At 30.5% G+C, this 20,332-nt stretch overlaps 1 protein-coding gene across 2 annotated transcripts in view; it reads left to right on the top strand.

The window, feature by feature from the left end:
* LOC126966145 (nitric oxide synthase-like) overlaps positions 1-20,115 on the top strand; it is a 57,794-nt gene extending 37,679 nt beyond the window's left edge. The window contains exons 9-22 of one of the 2 annotated variants that reach the window (XM_050810090.1): positions 1,718-1,832; positions 2,823-3,050; positions 3,993-4,097; positions 5,211-5,284; positions 5,676-5,827; positions 6,407-6,636; positions 7,147-7,392; positions 7,847-8,000; positions 8,110-8,279; positions 8,809-9,019; positions 9,271-9,358; positions 9,620-9,887; positions 10,298-10,489; positions 19,797-20,115. In XM_050810090.1, coding sequence (XP_050666047.1) covers positions 1,718-1,832; positions 2,823-3,050; positions 3,993-4,097; positions 5,211-5,284; positions 5,676-5,827; positions 6,407-6,636; positions 7,147-7,392; positions 7,847-8,000; positions 8,110-8,279; positions 8,809-9,019; positions 9,271-9,358; positions 9,620-9,887; positions 10,298-10,489; positions 19,797-19,916 — 2,353 coding nt within the window. In that variant the 3' untranslated portion in view covers positions 19,917-20,115. Of the gene's footprint in view, positions 1-1,717; positions 1,833-2,822; positions 3,051-3,992; positions 4,098-5,210; positions 5,285-5,675; positions 5,832-6,406; positions 6,637-7,146; positions 7,393-7,846; positions 8,001-8,109; positions 8,280-8,808; positions 9,020-9,270; positions 9,359-9,619; positions 9,888-10,297; positions 10,490-19,796 lie in introns of both variants that reach the window. The other variant, XM_050810099.1, reaches the window with a different exon arrangement.
* Positions 20,116-20,332: the final 217 nt, after the last annotated feature.

The following is a 20,332-nucleotide window of genomic DNA, read 5'->3' as shown; positions in this document are numbered from 1 at the left end:
TATAGTAAAGCTTCTTTGACAAAGAAGGCTTATTGTAGTATTGCAGATTATAACGAAGATAAAATGCATGTTTCATGCCTAGTTAATTTTATAGTAAGTAAGTAGGCCACGCAATTTTGTTATTATATGATTTAAAAGATGAGCCGGAAGTTTCTAGTTCTTTTCCCCGTGTCCAAACCTTCTTTACTAAAATCTACTAAACTAAATCAGTGCTAGTGCAAGCCAACGGGACCTGATAACTCTGGACATGGCCATTTGGTTTATACCGCAGGACAGTAACCCTCTGTTTTGCACATACACCAATAAATTTTTCTGTGAAACCACATTAAACCTTGAAAAACATACCATCAAATGGTTTACGGCTGGTTCCAGAACTGAAGCCGTTACCGGTGCTCAAGTGTTTGACCTCAAAGTCAAATATGAAACTTAATGCAAGTTGCACACCATATTTCAAGCGGAGCTGTCAACGACAGGTGTCTGCAATTGAACCTTGACAGGAATATTGACAGATCAATAATGTCAGAGAGTCAAACAGCACTGAAAGTATTACACATTTTCTTCAAATCTAGTGTGGGTGTGCAGAGTGAAATTAGACCAATTGTCCAAATGGAACATAGTCACTGTGGTGTGGGCACTGTGGTACCGGGACAAAGAGACATCAAAACAAACGAAGTGGCTGATGATCTGACCAAGAAAGAGCAATGAGTTTCTTGCTACTTCTTCTCATTAGCTCAACCCTTTAAGAAGTAGCGGCAAATTCAATAAGAAAAAATATTTTTATTGTTTGACATTCATGTGACACTTATGAATAAAGTGATTTTGAATTTGAATTTGAATTAGAAAGGAGGTTCCTAACTATCACCGGACCTAAACCCTGCTGTGGTCTTGGAGAATCCTTTATCCGTAGAGCATTGAAGAATCAGGAAACTTGCGAAACAACTAATCATTCATAAATGGCTTTCGTTACCGGGCGTTAGGCAGACTAAGCTACTCTAAGGTGCCTACAATCGGAGGTAGACAAGTCATTGTATAAACTTTATTAGGAGTCCTATACGAACACTCACAAGGTTACTTACTTGACACTGCAAACTTAAAGCTCACTTGGAAAAATAGGCCCCAGTTAATCCAGAGTATGTAGAATTTTCCAAGAGGACTACGAAGGCCCTAAACACATCCTACTGGAGTTTGAGGCCATCGCACACATTGAAGACGTGATGCCTCAAAGCCCTCAAACTCCTACCTACCCTCCTGTGCCCCCTGAGGATACTGCACCTCTTAAAGATCATAGGCCTACAGGATGTGACTTAGATAAATATTGAAAACTCTGATTATGCAAGAATATAATTTCTCTAAACGTTTGCCCAAACTAATCATTCATCACAAAGGGGCGTGCGTCCAAGCACATGTAGGTGGCACATTATATCTACAGATTGACTTTCTTCAATAATAATAATAAGAAGCTTTTTAATGAAAACTGATGTAGCTTCATGACGTTTACCAAGTGCTGTTGCAATATGTTATATTATTGCCACTGCCCTTGGTAAATTAATATATTTCTATTTTTATTGTCACCTACCTATTATTTCGTTATAATAGTACATATAGTTATCACTTTATTTAGATCTCAAAAAAAAATATTCACAGTTCCATCATTATTCACCATTGATGACTCCTTTTCCTCTTGTTTCGTTTTTGTTTGATTCGTTGTAATTTTCAGAGGTGGCTGTCCGTCGGATTGGATATGGATAGTTCCGCCATTATCGTCTTCACTCACTGCGGTGTTTCATCAAGAAATGGCTTTGTATTACATCAGACCTTCATACGATTATCAGGTAAGACATTATTAATTATAATTACCTATTTTTTTTTAAAGGATTAACTCTTTTTAGACCATTTAGGAATCAAACGCGTGTGTCTAGACATTCCGTTGTATATTTGTTCAACTCTTTAGTTGTTGATAGAAAGCTGTTAGTCCCAATCATTACATATTAGGAACTTAACTTGAGATTTCTCTTTGTTTAATCTTAACTTTAATGTTATGTAAGACTTCTAGAATTTACGCAGCTAGATATCTTACTTAAATTTTCTGCATTTCGACTTACACTTTACACGCACATGAAACATTTGATCTTATTACATTGTATGACAGGCCCAGAACAATACAGGTAGTTTTTGGAATTCGTTTTGACTAAGATGCTATTGTAACTGTTATGGTTACATGATGCAGCATCATCATATTAACATCAGGTGCTAACTAAGATGCTATTGTAACTGTTATGGTTACATGATGCAGCATCATCATATTAACATCAGGTGGGCCAACTGCTTGTTCTGCAATTAAATCAAAGTTTTAATTTATTTTGCAAAGAATGCATCGAATAACATGTATTTAGTTATAAGGGTTTTAATTCAAAAGAGCATACCTACAATGGCAATTAATGACGACCATAGCTTAGTAGCTACTGACCTGCCGCCTGAGTTACAGGTCCCGGGACGAATAGCGGTGCAAACATTTATGCGACTTATGTGGAAGTTCGTTTCCCAGTCATAGATGTTTACATGTATTTATGTATTCTTAAGAATGTATATCGTATTAAATATAAATAGTTACATCCACAGTACACACTACGCCTCGTTTGAGGTAAGATAATTTATCAAAAAATGAAAAATTCACACTACCTATTCTTTATTGAATATATATTCATTTAGTGTTTCAGATATATTAAGACGGTATTATAATGCTGATAATTTACCATCACATCATTATTAAGTTGCTAACAACTAAGAAACGCCGAATCTACGAAGAGTTTATATGTTTTCAGGAACCCGCATGGAAGACCCATCAATGGACTAAATCTGAGGGTAACAAAAGCCGTAGAAAGTTTCACTTCAAGCAAATTGCTCGAGCAGTTAAGTTCACGTCTAAACTATTTAGCCAAGCTCTATCTAAGCGTATTAAGGCTACAATACTATACGCAACGGAAACAGGCAAATCTGAGCAGTATGCTAAGGAGTTGGGGACTATTTTTGGATATGCCTTCAACGCACAGGTAAATCTGAAAATGTAAATTAATGCTATTGCGTTCTAGATTTAAGCTTTTCATAACTTTGTTGCATAGACACGGAAATCTTAAGATAATTTGATATGGAAGTATTTAATAGGTTCTCGTGAACTCGTGAGCGCCTGCGTATGTGTCTTCGTAAATTGAGGCTTATTTTTCAAATTTTTTTTCTTTTTCTGAAGCAATTAGCAACAAACAGAATATGTAACGGAGAGCTGGTTAAAGACAATCAGTCCTAACTGTATTCAAATTGGATATGCTATCAAAGTCATTATCTCAGTAGCCTCAGCGTGCACAAACAAATAGACAAACTGACTTTAATTCTAAAACATATTTTTGGTCTTGATTACATAAGTTCGTATATTCGTGTATAAATTGATTTATAATATCTATTATATTATCGTTAATGTAGGTATAGATAGATTATATAGATAATTATTGATAGCTGCAGTTGTCAGAATGTAAAACTTCGCTAGGATAAAGAACGTCGAACGATTCATTTATATTATAGTCACCTTTACACATAAACGTTTTTAAGATAGTCCTTTTGAATTTAGTAACACATTTGTTTTCTGGGATCATAATATTATAAAAGCATATAAATCATTACATACTTACTAACTCGACTTAACCGAGTAGTAGGCATAACAAGATTAAGCTTGTTGCACACACTGTTTCTATAAAATATTCTTATCTATATGAAAATGCAAATATATAGGTAATAATAGGATCAAAAATAATATATTGAGAAGCATGAGGTAAAAGGTTTGATTCTTAAAATCTCTTAATGATTCTTCTATATATTGTGCTATGCACAACTAACTTTCAAGTACACAAACCCACTTAAATGTGGACTAAACAGTTTGTAGGAAATAATGTACTATATTTATAAAACTATCTCAAAGTCCTCACAAAGACTTTTCTCAACAGGTTCATTGCATGTCAGACTACGATATGTTCTCGATAGAGCACGAAACACTCCTACTGATCGTAACTTCAACATTTGGCAACGGCGAGCCTCCTGCAAATGGCGTCGTGAGTAAATTTTGAATATTATTTTCATTTCTCGAACACAATAGGAACGTTTGTTTGACGAAAATGTCTCTTGTTTCTTAAACTTCGCAATAGGTTTCGCTTTGCTGCTTTGTTTAATTTTACGTATACAATTATTAACTTAGGAAATTTATGTTACAATAAAAAGTTATTAAGTTATTTGGAGTTTAAGATATTCAAATTAAAGCTTTGTGCTTGCAGTATTCGTGGTATTTTTCTTTCTTAATTTATAATAATAAGGTGTAAATTTTGAAATCAAAATTTTATGAACGAGGCGGGACTCGAACCCACGACCTCTCGCATTCCGTGCGAGTGCTCTTCCAACTGAGCTAACTGTTCGAATGACGTATCGTCATAAATTCTTGTATGCTTTGTTCAACTCTCTGGTTGTCGTTTGTTTTAACAAATTGTTTAGATTTCTAAGACCGACATCTCAAGTCAATTTCCTAATATGCAAATATTGGGGTTGAGTAGGTTATCAACTGTTAAGTAGATCCTGTAGATCAAGCCACAACCTGAGAGTTAATGCAGTGTCATTCAGAATTCTTGGAAAAACCAAAAATACTGAGCGGCACTAAAATTGCGCTTGTCACCTTCTCAGCATAAGATGATAAGTCTCATTTGCCCAGTAATTTTACTAGCTACGGCGCTCTTCAGACCGAAACACAGTAATGTTTACACATTACTGCTTGTGACGTTGTTGTGGTACCCTTAATCTAGCTAGCATCTAGTGCCTCCCACTGGGTCTAACTTGTTAGTACATCAACAAAGTGTGGTATATACAACAAGTAACAACATATTGTTGAACTCTATTAGATAGGATTAGGATATTCTGATCTTTCGAACGATAAGTAACATCACAATCCAACCGAGTAAAATGATTTTTCTTCAAATTCAAAAATTGTTTTGTGCAATAGTATACTTATGTACATACATAATAAATTATACGTGTAAATAGTTCCCAATTGCTTAAAATGCTTTATTACTTAGCTACATCATAGTTTACATATTATATTATTATTCTTAGATTATATTTGTATTAACACAGATACGCTAAAACTCCTAATCGAATACTAATTAGTATATTTTATTTAGACATTTGCCGAACATCTATTTCAAATGCTGTACAATGAGAAAAAAGACCAAAGCGACCAACAAGACAGCGCTGGGTAAGATGGTTATGTTTTCTGTATTCTTTTGTAAATTGTTTTGAAGTCGTAAATCTTAAATAGTTGCAATACTCTTAATCTCAGAATAAATAGACTATTACAACTTACAGCTACGGAATATAAATAAATAGGTAATTATAATTAAAAAAAAACAAAATACTAATTTGAATTAGGTATAATAGGTGTTTAAATATAATAATTTAATTTAGAAACCTACTTACTACGGCTTTCCTAGCCTTGTCTAAGTTTGAAAAAAAAATTATGAGGTATCAATTACTGTTTATATGAAAATGAAAAAATTTAATGATTTTATAATTCTTAGTTATTGATTAGTCATTTATATAATAATATATCATAGAATACCATTATTCAAGATAATAAACATTTTAAGGATGTTCAAGACGCCTACACCAAAGTCCTTAATGAGATCAAACAGTGTTATGACACCGAGAAATGAGTACAAGAGGCAATTATCTCGATTAGAATCCAGTAGAAGCAACATTGAATATAAAAGACAATTGTCAAGATTAGAGTCAAATAAGAGTAAGTATAGTTACCAAATCAAATTCTTTGTCCAGTTTTCCTCCCGGCTTCTCTAAAATCTGCCAAGCTGTCGATTCGCTGATTACATGTCAATCGGGTTACTAGAAGCGTGGTTAGTTTCTTTTGATCATCTTTGAATGGCGTGTCGAATTGATTTTGTAAATGCTATTGAAATAAAAAATTTCATTTTCATTTCAGAGAATGAATAAGACACAGATTTTGTATTTATACCCCCGGAGAATCGTTTAATAAACTTAAATTTATTGAATAGATTTAGCGACTTTGAAATGTTCATATATTAAACATTCAGTTCAACTCGATATCGTTTGTGTTGAATTAAAAGAAAGACAAATGCCATTGTAAACTTTTTGTAGAACTTTTTACGTAGTTCAGCCATATAGATAAATTTAACAGAAGGGTATGGAGCTAACTTTCGAAATAGTTTTAAGTTAACTTAGAGCTCGAACAGTGATGGAGAGATACATGTGGATACAGTTTTCTCAATTGACTATATCTTACACTAGCATTCATTGCTACATCATTATGTTTTGTTATTTTCATTTGTAAAATTTATTGCAGGCAGCATTGCCGGAACTTCATCAGCAGAGAACATAGGACCCCTCAGCAATGTATGTTTTGCTGTATTTGCATTAGGATCTAGTGTATATCCAAAGTTCTGTTGCTTTGGAAAAACAGTGGACAGAGTGCTTGAAGATTTGGGTGGTGACAGATTAATGGAAGTAACATGCGGTGACGAGATGTATGGACAGGAGCAAGAGTTTAGATCTTGGTCGTCAAATATTTTTCATGTAAGAAATGAACGCACAATTATCTTTTTTATGCAAGGTAGATTTATGTCGATGGAACTAGCGTGCCAGTTAAATGTACAGGGCAACACCGTTGGAATCAAAAGACCGTTTCCCGCTTTTTAGAAAAGTGTACGCGCTTTTATAGAGGGATCTATGTTGGGAAGTTCTATCCATACTTTTAATATAATTCGCTTACTTGTACGTTAAAGAAAGTTAATTGAAAACCACACTGAAGAGGAACACCCCAATTCCAGATTGTCGGGATGATCTTGTTTATCTGGGTGAACGGCAAAGATAATACGTAAAATATGAAGAATACTTAACACTTCTCTGTACGTAGCACGATTGGCTCGTTATTAAATCTAAGTGTATTTTATAAATGTATAATCCAATTTGTAACAATAATGGTGTACAATATTTTTGACTTTAATGAAATGGATGTATAGTTTAATACATTAAAACAAATTTATAAAGTCACTAATATAATTATCTTGTTTTACACTGTTTCAGACTGCATGCGAGACATTTTGTATAGAGGAAAACGATGTAATCAAAGATGCCAAAAAATCTGTTGGAATGATACCCATAACAAAAGATACTGTTAGACTAATTGGTGTTGAAAGAGCTTTATCAACCAAGACAGCACTTGAAGAAAGTTACAAAAAACATTTAATCAAATGTAAAGTTGTTGATAATAAGTCATTGGGAGAAATTTCTTCAGATAGGGCGACGATTTTCGTAGATATGGAAGTAGATGTAAGTATAATTATAACAAATATAATTATTTAACATAAATTACAAAAAACATACGATGTACACAAATACACCAATATGTAGGGTATGTGTAGTTAAATACATCAATAGTTTTAAATACCTAATATTTAAGGAGTCATAAGTCTGCAGACACTTTTTTTATTGGAAAAAAACATAATTGTTAAAGCTTTCGAAAATCCATCCAAAACTATGGATATTACTTAAATTATGAGGATACCTCAGCGGCAGGGATTTGGAAATGAACGAAATGTATCAATGATTTGCTCATTTACGTGAGATAATTTTTGGCATTGATATTATTTTCATAATTACTGTATAAGTAACTGATCTAATCGTGAACAGCATTTTTTTTTTAGTGACTGTGTGAATCATAAGTTTTTTTTATTATTTTTAATTGATAAATAATGTGAGCATAAAAAAGAGGTTTTTATTACAGAGTGAAATAAAATACGATCCTGGTGATCACATAGGAATAATGGCAAGTAACCGTAAGGAAATTGTTGATATTGTTCTATCCAAACTAAAAGAAGCAGACATGTGTGACAAGCCTGTTCAGTTACAAGTTATGAAAGAGACTCTGACACCTATGGGTAAGATTCTACATTAACAAGCACGTGCTTTAGAACAGAAATTTAGTTAACAACCATTAACTTTAATATGCCATATCATTCTCATGTAATTCTCTTTTTATCAATATAGGTGCTGTCAAAACATGGGAAAAACATGAAAGACTACCTGCAGTCACAATTCGTGAACTATTCACAAGGTTCCTAGATATAACGACCCCGCCATCAACGAAAGTTTTAAAATACTTAGCAAGTGTATGTTCTGATAAAAGTGATGCAGAATGTATCAACGAATTATTAGAGGTATTTTAAATATTTTGTTTTTACTAAGAGATGTTTATGTCTCATTTAGTTGCTAACATCTCGGGAAGGGATTGTATTTTGAGCGTTCCTGTCTGCTTCAGATTTGAGCCTATCTTCTTCTTTTTCAACCTTGATCTACCCAATACTGGGTAAAGGTCCCTTCCAATTTAGACCATTTTGTGTGGTCCTGAGTTTTTTTGAGCCTATCTAGTTCATGCCAATTAATTTCCTAATAATTATGTGTTCTTCTTTAATTTTGATTTAAGATATATTTTTAATTTTACTCTGTTATTCCGCTTTTAGAGCCGAACAGAATAAATAAAAATAAAACCGATCTTTAATCTTTACGCATTGTTCAAATAAATCAATATTATAAATAAATAAATATTGTACGGAACTCACAAAGATAACTTTATTGAAGCTTTTATATTTTGCCACGCATACGCTTTGATTTATTTTACGCGACCTCAAGTATAACTAAGTTATAGAAATTTATTTTAGAAAATTAATTGTAAATTATTTTTTACAGGACTCAAATAAGTATGATGATTGGAGATATCATTACTATCCTCATTTGGGAGAAATTTTAACTCAAATACCATCGTGCAAGCCTCAAACATCAATACTGGCTGCACTATTACCACCACTACAGCCTCGATTCTACTCTATATCGTCATCACCCCTTGCTCATCCACAAAGAATTCACATCACTGTTGCAGTTGTAATATTTAAAACGCAAAGTAAGTTAAGTAAAATTCCTTTAGGGAAATAATTTGGAAAAATTATAATATTTTGAAAATTGAAGGTTAATTTCATTTATGTTTTCGTCTTAACCTTAGTTAAACTATGAGTATTCTGTTGTAAAACCAAATGGGCCCATTAAAATTATATAAACTCTGTTATATACACCTCATAAAACAAACACACCAAAAGGTATAAATTAACAAATTTTAACTAACTTTTGAAATCATAATGATAAATCAAATTTCAGACGGCGAAGGATCTACTCACTACGGTGTTTGTTCAAATTACTTACAAAGTCTACAGCCCGGCGATGAAGTTATTGCTTTTATAAGAAGGTAAATAGGTGGCAGTAAAAACGTGAACTTATTGGTTTTATTCAATTAAACTAACAATTTTAAATCTGTTTGTGAACAATTCTGTGATTCAAAAACGCGTTCTTAATTGCTCAAATTTTTATTACAATCTAAAGATCTATTTGATATAAAAATTTGAATAATCTTGTTCTTTCCGAACGCAATCACTACGAGGCCGAGGCATAAAAAAATTATAGTACTTAATTTTAATTGTATTATTTATTTCATTTGATTATTTAATAGGGCACCAAACTTCCACATGCCTTCAGACATTTCGGCTCCACTAATATTAATTGGACCGGGTTCTGGTATAGCGCCATTCAGAGGCTTTTGGCATCATAGACGATATCAGATTAAACAAGAGGAGAAAAAGGCTGGACCTATGTGGCTGTTCTTTGGATGTCGATATAAAGGAATGGACTTGTACAAGGATGAAAAAGCTGCAGCTCTTGAAGAAGGTATTCTTAGTAAGGCGATGGTTGCGTTTTCAAGAGAAAAATCAAATAATAAGGTATAAACATATTTTATTTGCTTAGTATAAATACGATTATATTCATTGATTAACGCCAGTTTAACATTTAAAGATAATAAAAATTTTCGTTTTAACATTTTATTTAAAATACATATCGGTAAACATAACAATAAATATTATATATATATTATATATCTAATTTAGAAGTGGTAGGTATTTGTTTCGTGGAGTGGTAAAGAAGGGCTCAAGTTATTGTAATCTAGCTAACACGGTAATACCCATCATATTCAAAGTGAAAGATAGATAATTTTTACTTAAATAGATTACAAAAGAAATCCATTCTCCATTTTTTCTAAAAAATTATGTATATCTAATTTAATGAAGTATAAGAATATTAACGGTAGAGAATGCTACGTGGCAATTAAAAACAAAAACTTGATATTTTTCAGAAACATGTTCAAGCACTACTGGAAGACGAAGGAGCTACAATATCACAGATGCTAATAGATAAAGGGGGACATTTTTATGTATGTGGTGATTGTAAGATGGCCGAAGAAGTGCAGCAAAAACTGAAGGAAATCCTCAAAACACACGGAAAGCTATCGGACTCGGAAGTAGATGAATTCATTCTTTTCTTGATGGTAAGTACCTTGTGTATACATATTTTATAGATTATTTAATCCATTCATTTAAAGCTATTATTTAAAAACTGAATTGCACCTAATTATTAAATTTTAAGCATGAATAAAGATATAAGGCCCAAGCAAGGCATATCAGGCCCAAAATGAATTAAGGCAAAACTAACGACCAAGTTCTGTATTTAATCCTAATCCTATATAGACGAGTGAAGCTTGACATTTTAATCCAATCGGTATTTCAATAATAGATACTCTCGAACTCTCCACGGAATGACGGATTAGTTATTTATTTATTTGTTGGGTAATAAGGGGTATTGAAACACGAATGTGGGTTTATCGTGGGTTGATAATCGTATTGTGGGTATCACATAGGTGTTTTAATACCTAATTATCAACATACAAGACTTTATCTACACCTATAATATGAATCCTCTATAAACATTCTGAAATAGTTAGCTTACTGCTAGCATTAAAAAGCCAGTCCTAGTAACCATAATATTATCCAAAGAAGTGTTATTATGAAAACGGATGATATAATGTTTTACTGAATGTCATTACAACACTCGTTTGGATGATGTAATGGTTATTAGGACATTGGGTGTTTTAATGTTAGCCATAAGCTAACTGTTTTAGAATCCTTAATAGAGGATGTAAAGCATGGGTTTAAATATACAGATTTTTATTTGTATGAATGTGTCATATTTCTGTGACAAAGTGTTTTCAATACTATATTGTTTTGAAAATAACGTATTGAAACGAGGATTGACTATTTATTGACGATAGACACAAAATTGGATTTTAAATAATCTTAACAAGATATAGTATAAAGATCCTTAGGACATGAAACTTTTTTAAACTGTAATTAAAGTCATCAACTGAAGGAACTTTTTTATCACCTCACCACCACGAAAAGGGCGCTATTGCTACGTGAAAACTCGCGAGCGTGAGGAAAAGTGATTCGGGAATTACTCCGTGTTAAGAAATAAACAATGCGATCCGGTGCGTTCCGAAACTCATGTTAGCCTAGCGTATTATCTCATTGTCACATAAATTTATTTGTTTCTTTTCGAAATTTAGATTTATAAATTTTACTATTGCCTTTATAAAGACTTAATATTTAAAATAAATACTAGTAAGTAGTAGGGATTCGCCGGTTCTGGCTCACAGTAGTGGGGATTCGCCGGTTCTGCCTCCCCGGTTCTGGCTCACTTGTTCGAGATGCCTACTAAAAAAAAAAAAAAAAGTTTGGTGTTAAACTGGGGGTTTTGATGTATTTCCGAGCGATTGCGCTGATCCATTTTTCGATATCTCTTATAGTTTCAAAGTTAGCTTTTTAAGTTAAACAGATCAATACTCATTACTAATCAGTGGTAATTAACCTAATGATTAGTGAGCGACTCAATGTCGATTCTTTGAAAGTGATAGATGTAATTAGTAAATTACCTCTCACATTCGTTACTACGATTAAAACGACAGTTTTGTGTTGTGTTTATTATTAAGTTAACAGATGATATAAATAAAGTATATAATAAAACATCGTTGCAGATTGTATCATTTTAAAAATATTTGATGAAATCATTCAAACTCTTCTTATTAAACTTAAAGTATAGATACATTAAACAGTACTCTCAACACATGCTGCGGTAAATAAATTCTTTACTCTTGTAGTTTTGTTGATATATTTTCTGCAATTGCTTTGTAAAAACCTCAGCTGGCATCCCTGAGTTGGACGATCATATGAATTGAAGTATTGTCCAATACCCTGCTCACCAATGTGTATTGCAACCCAGTGAGAGCCTGGCTTATTTTCACTATCTACATTGCTGACAATATAACAGGGCGTTACAACGTATATCGACAATCGGTTTGCTGCGTAAACATTATTTTGAATACTGAGATCAATTTTATTCAAATAATTCTGTATCTCGATTGTATTCGTATTACCTTAGAATAATGTATTTAAAAGTTATTGGATTACAACTTACAATAAAGCAAAACATCATTTTAAGTACATATTTAATTTCAAAATGATAAGGCAATATAGTAGTAAGTTTAACTAAAACGAATACACACCCTTACAAACAATCAATTCAAACAAAAAATCAATCAAACGATCATACATAAACATAACTGTGGTAATCTACTGAAATATTATGATTTTTATCAATTTTATTGTACAAGAGCTTACTCAAAACGAACTTTGATTTATGAAATATGTAACTTGAGTTAAGTGATAAAGCTCTTTGTCATTTTCTTTATGTAACAAATTTTGGGATAAATAAAATATACTCCTCCTCATCCACATCCACACATCTCCTCATCGGGTCATTAATTATTTTTAGTATTAGTTTAAGATTTTTCTTCCGCCAAACATATTATAGAGATCAGGTAGTTATATCTTGAAACTAATTGACATGGTTGAGATTGTATAAAGGTTTCATTTCATCAAAGCATCAGGTGATTTAGATACAATTTGTGTCACTGACACTATTCAAAAATATTATAAAATTATTTACGAAAACTGATTTTCCACACCCACACACAATGCACCCTCTACTACAAAAAGGGTTCATATAATATAATGAGACTATTTATTGTTAAACTACCATTTATTGATTATATTTAAATAGAACAATCTATAAGTAAAACAATATACAGTATCTACATCATAACTTACTCCACAAGTTATATATCTAAATAAAAGATGTATCTACTCTCATTCTTTTCAAAAAAATAATTCAAACTTAAAACTTATATAACATTTATTTTATTTTATGATGACTCCAAGCTAAGGTATCAATATAATTTGCTTAAATATACCGTTTGGTATGACAAACTAGATTTATTTATGCTTTATTGACTTAAGTCTATGCATTGAACAATATTCATTCTTATTTTTAAATAGGCATTATTCATTTTCATATACTTACTTAGTAACACTTATAAAATTTGGAGTTGCATTTTCCCGCAACATCTTACACATATCTATCTAAGTCCTAGGAATTCATTAAATATGTTAACTTTGTTCCATCTTTAAAATAGCCTAACTATTATTATTTTATATATTGAGTTTTAGATAACAAAATATTTTTTCTGCATTGTCAGATGTTTCGAAACGCAAGTAAATCAGGTTTTATATCTCTTTAAAAATTTATACATTAAAATATAAGTATCAGTGTACAATAATTTTAATATATTTCGAAACTTATTTAACATATAGTTATAGTATAAGTCATCGTATTAGAGTTTTAGAAATATCCAATATACCTGCAATATACCAAATAAATATGATTATTGAGGAACAATTTAGTCTTTTGTAATTGAACTGCAACCAATTTTCATTTTAAAATAGATAAACTTTGGAATTCTATCTTGGCAATTAAATCATACAGTGCAATTATACATTTACTCTTTTTTTCAATATTTTCCATTGTTATTTAAATATTTGAGGTATTCATTAATTTATAAGAATCTTTTCGAAATCAGATGTAGGTAGCTTGCATGTTTGTATTTAAATCTATGTAATTTTGTAACCATGCGCTTTGTTTGAATTTTAAAATTCTATGATTTTTTTATAATGAGACGATTTATTGTTAAACTACCATTTATTGATTATATTTAAATATAAAAATTTATAAATAAAACAATATACAGTACCTACATCATAACTTACTCCACAAGTTATATATCTAATCTATTATTTTCAAAAAAATAATTAAACCTTAAAACTTATATAATATTTATTTTATTTTATGATGACTCCAAGCTAAGGTATTAATATAATTTGCTTAGATATACCGTTTGGTATGACAAACTAGATTTATTTATTCGTTGAGTGAAAATATTATGCTTTATTGACTTAAATCTATGCATTGAACAATATTCATTCTTATTTTCAACATCTAATACATACGTTTAGATCTAAGTCCTAGGAATTCATTAAATATGTTAACTTTGTTTTCATCTTTATAATTATCGTACCGTACTTCTTTTTATTGACTTTTGGGTAGCAAAAAAATTTTTCTGCAGTCAGAGGTTTTGAAACGCAAATGTAAATCAGGTTTTATATCTGTATAAAATTTTTATATATTAAACTATCAGTATCAGTGTACAATAATTTTAATTTATTTCGAAACTAATTTAACTAGTGAAAGTCATCGCATTAGAGTTTTAGAAATTTTCAATATATAAAATCCCAACTAAATAGGTTTATTGAAGTACAATTTAGTTTTTCGTAATTGAACTGCAACCAAATTTTCATTTTAAAATAGATAAACTATGGAATTCTATCTTGGCAATTAAATCTTGTACAATTTTAAATTTAATCTTTTTTCAATATTGTCCATTGTCCTTTATACATTGAGTTATTCATTAATTTATAAAAATCTTCGAAATCAGATGTAGGTAGCTTGTTTATGCATGCTTGTATTTAAATCTATGTAATATTTTAACCATGAGCTTTGTTTGAATTTTAAAATTCTATGAATATTTTTTTTTCTGTGGGTGAGACATTGCTTTAAATTTCTAAAGTAAATGACATATGTATTTTTATTACGAAGGTTTGGAACAAATTTTATGCTTTTTGTATCATCAATACTTACATTTTATATTCTCGGGGCATAAGGATAGGACAAACTTGTCAAATATTTGAAGGAAGAACAATTTCAAAATTTAAGACTAAATTTTCCAAATAATAATAATTTTTTGCGTCTCAGAAAAAAAGAATTGATCCATTTGAATTTATAACACCACACGATTGCTTAAAACTTTCAGAACTCCATGATCGTGATATATTTTACAATACAGTTACCGACACACACATATTTCCGATGAAGATTATAAGTTAGATAATTCAGATTTATATCTTAAAATCAATGTTTCACTTAAAACAAAATATGTATTTGAAAATTTCCCAGCTCTATGTTTACAAACATAATATGGTCTAGATCCAGCACATTATTATACAGCGCTTGGGGTGCTATGTTAAAATGCACAAAAATTAAATTAGAATTACTTTAGGGCTTTGAACAAATAGCTTTTATTGGATCGGGTATTTGAGACTGTATATCTCAATGTAGGAATCGTTATAAAAAAGCGAATTTAAACAATTAAGTATAGGTTACAATATTATAAAAAGAAACCACTGAAATATTTGCATGTCTCTCAAGACGAAACATGTGCCTACTCTTAAATTTGTAACGACTTTACTTGTGAATATTTCTGGCAAATAAAGAACTTTGACTTTGACTATGCGAGAACAGGACAAAGAAAAACGAAAGTCGTTTATATCTCACCCACAGAAAAAAAAATATTCATAGAATTTTAAAATTCAAACAAAGCTCATGGTTAAAATATTACATAGATTTAAATACAAGCATGCATAAACAAGCTACCTACATCTGATTTCGAAGATTTTTATAAATTAATGAATAACTCAATGTATAAAGGACAATGGACAATATTGAAAAAAGATTAAATGTAAAATTGTACAAGATTTAATTGCCAAGATAGAATTCCATAGTTTATCTATTTTAAAATGAAAATTTGGTTGCAGTTCAATTACGAAAAACTAAATTGTACTTCAATAAACCTATTTAGTTGGGATTTTATATATTGAAAATTTCTAAAACTCTAATGCGATGACTTTCACTAGTTAAATTAGTTTCGAAATAAATTAAAATTATTGTACACTGATACTGATAGTTTAATATATAAAAATTTTATACAGATATAAAACCTGATTTACATTTGCGTTTCAAAACCTCTGACTGCAGAAAAATTTTTTTGCTACCCAAAAGTCAATAAAAAGAAGTACGGTACGATAATTATAAAGATGAAAACAAAGTTAACATATTTAATGAATTCCTAGGACTTAGATCTAAACGTATGTATTAGATGTTGAAAATAAGAATGAATATTGTTCAATGCATAGATTTAAGTCAATAAAGCATAATATTTTCACTCAACGAATAAATAAATCTAGTTTGTAATACCAAACGGTATATCTAAGCAAATTATATTAATACCTTAGCTTGGAGTCATCATAAAATAAAATAAATATTATATAAGTTTTAAGGTTTAATTATTTTTTTGAAAATAATAGATTAGATATATAACTTGTGGAGTAAGTTATGATGTAGGTACTGTATATTGTTTTATTTATAAATTTTTATATTTAAATATAATCAATAAATGGTAGTTTAACAATAAATCGTCTCATTATAAAAAAATCATAGAATTTTAAAATTCAAACAAAGCGCATGGTTACAAAATTACATAGATTTAAATACAAACATGCAAGCTACCTACATCTGATTTCGAAAAGATTCTTATAAATTAATGAATACCTCAAATATTTAAATAACAATGGAAAATATTGAAAAAAAGAGTAAATGTATAATTGCACTGTATGATTTAATTGCCAAGATAGAATTCCAAAGTTTATCTATTTTAAAATGAAAATTGGTTGCAGTTCAATTACAAAAGACTAAATTGTTCCTCAATAATCATATTTATTTGGTATATTGCAGGTATATTGGATATTTCTAAAACTCTAATACGATGACTTATACTATAACTATATGTTAAATAAGTTTCGAAATATATTAAAATTATTGTACACTGATACTTATATTTTAATGTATAAATTTTTAAAGAGATATAAAACCTGATTTACTTGCGTTTCGAAACATCTGACAATGCAGAAAAAATATTTTGTTATCTAAAACTCAATATATAAAATAATAATAGTTAGGCTATTTTAAAGATGGAACAAAGTTAACATATTTAATGAATTCCTAGGACTTAGATAGATATGTGTAAGATGTTGCGGGAAAATGCAACTCCAAATTTTATAAGTGTTACTAAGTAAGTATATGAAAATGAATAATGCCTATTTAAAAATAAGAATGAATATTGTTCAATGCATAGACTTAAGTCAATAAAGCATAAATAAATCTAGTTTGTCATACCAAACGGTATATTTAAGCAAATTATATTGATACCTTAGCTTGGAGTCATCATAAAATAAAATAAATGTTATATAAGTTTTAAGTTTGAATTATTTTTTTGAAAAGAATGAGAGTAGATACATCTTTTATTTAGATATATAACTTGTGGAGTAAGTTATGATGTAGATACTGTATATTGTTTTACTTATAGATTGTTCTATTTAAATATAATCAATAAATGGTAGTTTAACAATAAATAGTCTCATTATATTATATGAACCCTTTTTGTAGTAGAGGGTGCATTGTGTGTGGGTGTGGAAAATCAGTTTTCGTAAATAATTTTATAATATTTTTGAATAGTGTCAGTGACACAAATTGTATCTAAATCACCTGATGCTTTGATGAAATGAAACCTTTATACAATCTCAACCATATCAATTAGTTTCAAGATATAACTACCTGATCTCTATAATATGTTTGGCGGAAGAAAAATCTTAAACTAATACTAAAAATAATTAATGACCCGATGAGGAGATGTGTGGATGTGGATGAGGAGGAGTGTATTTTATTTATCCCAAAATTTGTTACATAAAGAAAATGACAAAGAGCTTTATCACTTAACTCAAGTTACATATTTCATAAATCAAAGTTCCTTTTGAGTAAGCTCTTGTACAATAAAATTAATAAAAATCATAATATTTCAGTAGATTACCACAGTTATGTTTATGTATGATCGTTTGATTGATTTTTTGTTTGAATTGATTGTTTGTAAGGGTGTGTATTCGTTTTAGTTAAACTTACTACTATATTGCCTTATCATTTTGAAATTAAATATGTACTTAAAATGATGTTTTGTTTTATTGTAAGTTGTAATCCAATAACTTTTAAATACATTATTCTAAGGTAATACGAATACAATCGAGATACAGAATTATTTGAATAAAATTGATCTCAGTATTCAAAATAATGTTTACGCAGCAAACCGATTGTCGATATACGTTGTAACGCCCTGTTATATTGTCAGCAATGTAGATAGTGAAAATAAGCCAGGCTCTCACTGGGTTGCAATACACATTGGTGAGCAGGGTATTGGACAATACTTCAATTCATATGATCGTCCAACTCAGGGATGCCAGCTGAGGTTTTTACAAAGCAATTGCAGAAAATATATCAACAAAACTACAAGAGTAAAGAATTTATTTACCGCAGCATGTGTTGAGAGTACTGTTTAATGTATCTATACTTTAAGTTTAATAAGAAGAGTTTGAATGATTTCATCAAATATTTTTAAAATGATACAATCTGCAACGATGTTTTATTATATACTTTATTTATATCATCTGTTAACTTAATAATAAACACAACACAAAACTGTCGTTTTAATCGTAGTAACGAATGTGAGAGGTAATTTACTAATTACATCTATCACTTTCAAAGAATCGACATTGAGTCGCTCACCAATCATTAGGTTAATTACCACTGATTAGTAATGAGTATTGATCTGTTTAACTTAAAAAGCTAACTTTGAAACTATAAGAGATATCGAAAAACGGATCAGCGCAATCGCTCGGAAATACATCAAAACCCCCAGTTTGACACCAAACTTTTTTTTTTTTTAGTAGGCATCTCGAACAAGTGAGCCAGAACCGGGGAGGCAGAACCGGCGAATCCCCACTACTGTGAGCCAGAACCGGCGAATCCCTACTACTCTAGTAAGCATTATTATCGCTTTCTTAAAAATACAATGTTTGATTTTCATAAAAATTTTAAGCAATGCAGTTTCCGAACGCTACATCTAAATAAATATTATCTTAATTGTTTCTTTTACAAGTTTTCACAAAGTTTGAAAAGTATTTTTTTTTGTCTCGTGCCTTTAAATCACGAATTGGCGACGTAGAATTGAATCACGAGCGTAGCGAGTGATTCTTATATAGACTACTGAGGTAGTGAGTGATTTAAAGTCAGCACTCGCAGAAAAAAATAACTTTGCCCACTTGTTGAACAAATAACTATTCTCTTTTCAATTTTAAGGGTAATGATATGAGTAAATTACACTTTAATATATAATTTATCTGTACTAAGGTATTTAGTATATAATATACTCTCTTCCAACATCTAAGAAATGACAATAGCGGAACTGATCCTTTAGATCCTTTATTAAGAAACCTTCTTGAAAACTATAGGTACTGTTGTAGATCGCCTCACATCGAGATTTAAGTTTCCGGCGTGTGGTATTCGGCAGCACGAATCTGATCAAATAGCTCTTCAGAACACTCTGTAGTCATATATTTCATTTATGAAGAACTTAGAGCACTTAACTAATTAAGACAATTACAATGACATTATGTTTCAAACAATAGGAAGAACACAGGTATCATGAAGACATATTCGGCATAACGCTTCGCACTTCCGTCGTCCACACTGCTTCCAGAGAAACTGCTAAGAGGACAAGATTGGAATCGGGACAGTCTCAAACATAGCTCATCATTCAAGCGAAGGAAATATTTGCAGAGAAAAATCATATAAAATGACAGACAATATTTTACATTAAGTATAATGTTTTTGTAATTAGACATCTGATTCTTTAATTTGTTAAAATTTTTATATGATTAATTTTAGATTGTAGGTATTATATTAAAATGATTTATTTAAAGTGATAAATATACTTCTTTAACATTTCTTTTATTTTATTTTACAACTACTAAATTACAAGAGAGGTTCAAAATAAGCGACCCTGTACCACCATTATATTCAATGCTCGCTTAAATGTCACTGCTTGTGGCGGCTACATGGGACGGGTCGTCCCCTTCCCTAAAATATGGTTGAGGGAGGCGATGGCTGGTCATGCGTCATGCTCGTGAACGGGCTCTGCTTGTGGTGGCAGGATGATCCTGTT

The sequence above is a fragment of the Leptidea sinapis genome, chromosome 1 (assembly GCF_905404315.1).
Source record: "Leptidea sinapis chromosome 1, ilLepSina1.1, whole genome shotgun sequence".
Taxonomy (NCBI): domain Eukaryota; kingdom Metazoa; phylum Arthropoda; class Insecta; order Lepidoptera; family Pieridae; genus Leptidea; species Leptidea sinapis.
Note: the sequence above shows the minus strand (reverse complement) of the source record. Positions and strands in the feature narration are given on the sequence as shown.